Source organism: Montipora foliosa, unplaced genomic scaffold (genome assembly GCF_036669935.1).
Source record: "Montipora foliosa isolate CH-2021 unplaced genomic scaffold, ASM3666993v2 scaffold_460, whole genome shotgun sequence".
Taxonomy (NCBI): domain Eukaryota; kingdom Metazoa; phylum Cnidaria; class Anthozoa; order Scleractinia; family Acroporidae; genus Montipora; species Montipora foliosa.
In genome coordinates, this window is record NW_027179768.1 from 35001 (window position 1) to 37500 (window position 2500).

The window sequence follows — 2500 nt, forward strand, 5'->3', positions numbered from 1 at the left end:
GTCTAGTTAGAGGCTGAGAAATGCCATTAATATAGGGGAGGACTGCATAATTGGAGAATTCGGAGGGTGCAACCCATTTAAAAAACATGCAAACAAGTTCCTCAGGTGTTGGGATGGGATTTGTTCGCTGAGTAGAAGATTTCTTCTTGAGAATGTTGGAGATAACATTTTGGGGGTAATTGTTAGATCGTAGAGCGTCGATGACATGAATAAGTTCTTTCTCTTTTCCTTGTTTTGTGCTCGGGAGATTAGTTGCGCGATGTAACAAAGTCTCAGCTGTACTGGTCTTGTGTCGTTTGTCATGATGGGAGAAGAAATCTAGATACCTATCAGTGTGGGTTGGTTTACGGTAAACCTCAATAATGAGATCATTATCCTTGCGAGAAACCAAAGCGTCCAGAAAAGCGATCTGGTTATTGTTTTCTTCTTCGATGGTAAAGGAGATGTGTTGATCGATACTGTTGAGTGTGTTATGGAAAGAGTCAACGGCGTTTCTTTTAATGATACAGAAACTATCGTCAACATATCGTTTCCATACTTTAGGTGGAACGGGAGTTGTGTTGATGGCCATCTCCTCGATTGCTTCCATACATAAATTGGCAACCACGGGACTGACAGGGCTGCCCATGGCACAACCATGGATCTGTTTATAAACACTGTCCTTGTAGACGAAGTAGTTATTGGATAGGACAAAGTTCAACAAAGAGATTATATCAGTAGTGTCAAGTTTTGTGCGTAAGTGTAGTGATTCATCACAATCCAGTTTATTTTTTATTTAATCACAGGCTTTCTTGACAGGAATGGCTGTGAAGAGCGATACCACATCAAAGGACAGCATAATTTCGTCGTCTTGTATGTCAATGTTGGAGATTTCATCGACAAATTTGGAGGAATTAGGGACTGAGAAACCATTGCCATTTTGGAGAGGTGTCAAGATGTTGGTTAATTAGAAACTTTGAAGTGTTATAGAGCGCTGAACCAATAGATGAAACAATGGGTCTGAGTGGGTTGCCTTCTTTGTGGTGCTTAATTGATCCACGGATGGCGGGTGGTATAGTATCAGTGGAGCGAAGTTTTCGATACGTAGAATCGCAGATTTTTAGTTGATTCTTGAGTGTTAAAAGCCTATTGTTCAGTTCTCGTTCAATTCTTCGGAAAGGAGGTTTGGAGACCAGTTCATAGGTGTTGTGGTCATTCAATAAAGCATTCATTTTGTTGTTGTAATCAATGGTATCTAAAACAACAAAACAATTTCCTTTGTCTGCTTTCATCAAAATCCTGGTGTCATCTTTTTTTAGATCCTTCAGAGCTTTCCTTTCCTCTTTTGTGATGTTCTTGTGGAGAGGTAATCGGGCTCGATGTAAGATCGCGGCAGTGGAGGTTCGTATAGAGTCCTTCTGTTCATCAGGTAGATGGGTAATGGCGGCTTCTATTTCAGAGACAATGTTCTTGTATGGGATTTGGTTGGGAGTTGGGGCAAATTTAGGACCCTTTTCTAGAAGAGAACGTTCTGCAGAAGAAAGCGGTTTTATCGATAGATTGACTACCCAATTCTTCCTGTCGATAAAATGAGTTGAGCAGTTATCTTCATTCCTCAAGTTATAGAGCTTTTTGTCATGTCGCAACTGGATACTACTGCGGACGGATTCTGCTCTCATCTTCAGAAAATTCTGAAACACCATTAAGGTGTTCTCAGAAATCAGAGGTGTCAAGTCATTCATGGTCTCATGTAAGATCCTTCGTTTTTCTTTAATCTGGTCATGGCAGATGGAAATTCTAGCTTTCATGCAGTGCCTGCTCGCTCGTTCCATAATGCGTCTGAAGATAAGTTGATTGCCAGGTGGTCTAAATTTCAGAGACTTCGGGAACCTGTGTTGTTCAAGTGCCATATGAGTAGCCTGGCTACGGTTCTTCTATTTTTAACTGTATTCGCCTTGAGGCCGGGAAGAAAGCCCTAAAATTAGCAAGATCCATGGAAAAGACGACCTACAAATTAGAAGCACACCACCGCCATTTGCATTTTACTCATATGGCACTTGAACAACACTGGTTCCCGAAGTCTCTGAAATTTAGACCACCTGGCAATCAACTTATCTTCAGACGCATTATGGAACGAGCGAGCAGGCACTGCATGAAAGCTAGAATTTCCATCTGCCATGACCAGATTAAAGAAAAACGAAGGATCTTACATGAGACCATGAATGACTTGACACCTCTGATTTCTGAGAACACCTTAATGGTGTTTCAGAATTTTCTGAAGATGAGAGCAGAATCCGTCCGCAGTAGTATCCAGTTGCGACATGACAAAAAGCTCTATAACTTGAGGAATGAAGATAACTGCTCAACTCATTTTATCGACAGGAAGAATTGGGTAGTCAATCTATCGATAAAACCGCTTTCTTCTGCAGAACGTTCTCTTCTAGAAAAGGGTCCTAAATTTGCCCCAACTCCCAACCAAATCCCATACAAGAACATTGTCTCTGAAATAGAAGCCGCCATT

The 2500-nt window shown here is 41.2% G+C and overlaps 1 protein-coding gene and 1 pseudogene across 1 annotated transcript; both read right to left on the minus strand.

The window, feature by feature from the left end:
* The window catches only part of LOC137989490 (uncharacterized), a 1620-nt pseudogene extending 782 nt beyond the window's left edge, over positions 1 to 838 (minus strand).
* A 55-nt stretch (positions 839 to 893) lies between these two features.
* On the minus strand, positions 894 to 1889 carry LOC137989491 (uncharacterized). Its single transcript, XM_068835302.1, has one exon. It carries the CDS (start codon positions 1887 to 1889, stop codon positions 894 to 896), a length of 996 nt encoding a protein of 331 aa, XP_068691403.1.
* Between the last annotated feature and the right edge of the window lie 611 nt (positions 1890 to 2500).

Bases quoted from the DNA above. Each gene is read 5' to 3' on its own strand.
- LOC137989491 (XM_068835302.1), bottom strand. From the start codon at position 1,889: ATGGCACTTGAACAACACAGGTTCCCGAAGTCTCTGAAATTTAGACCA.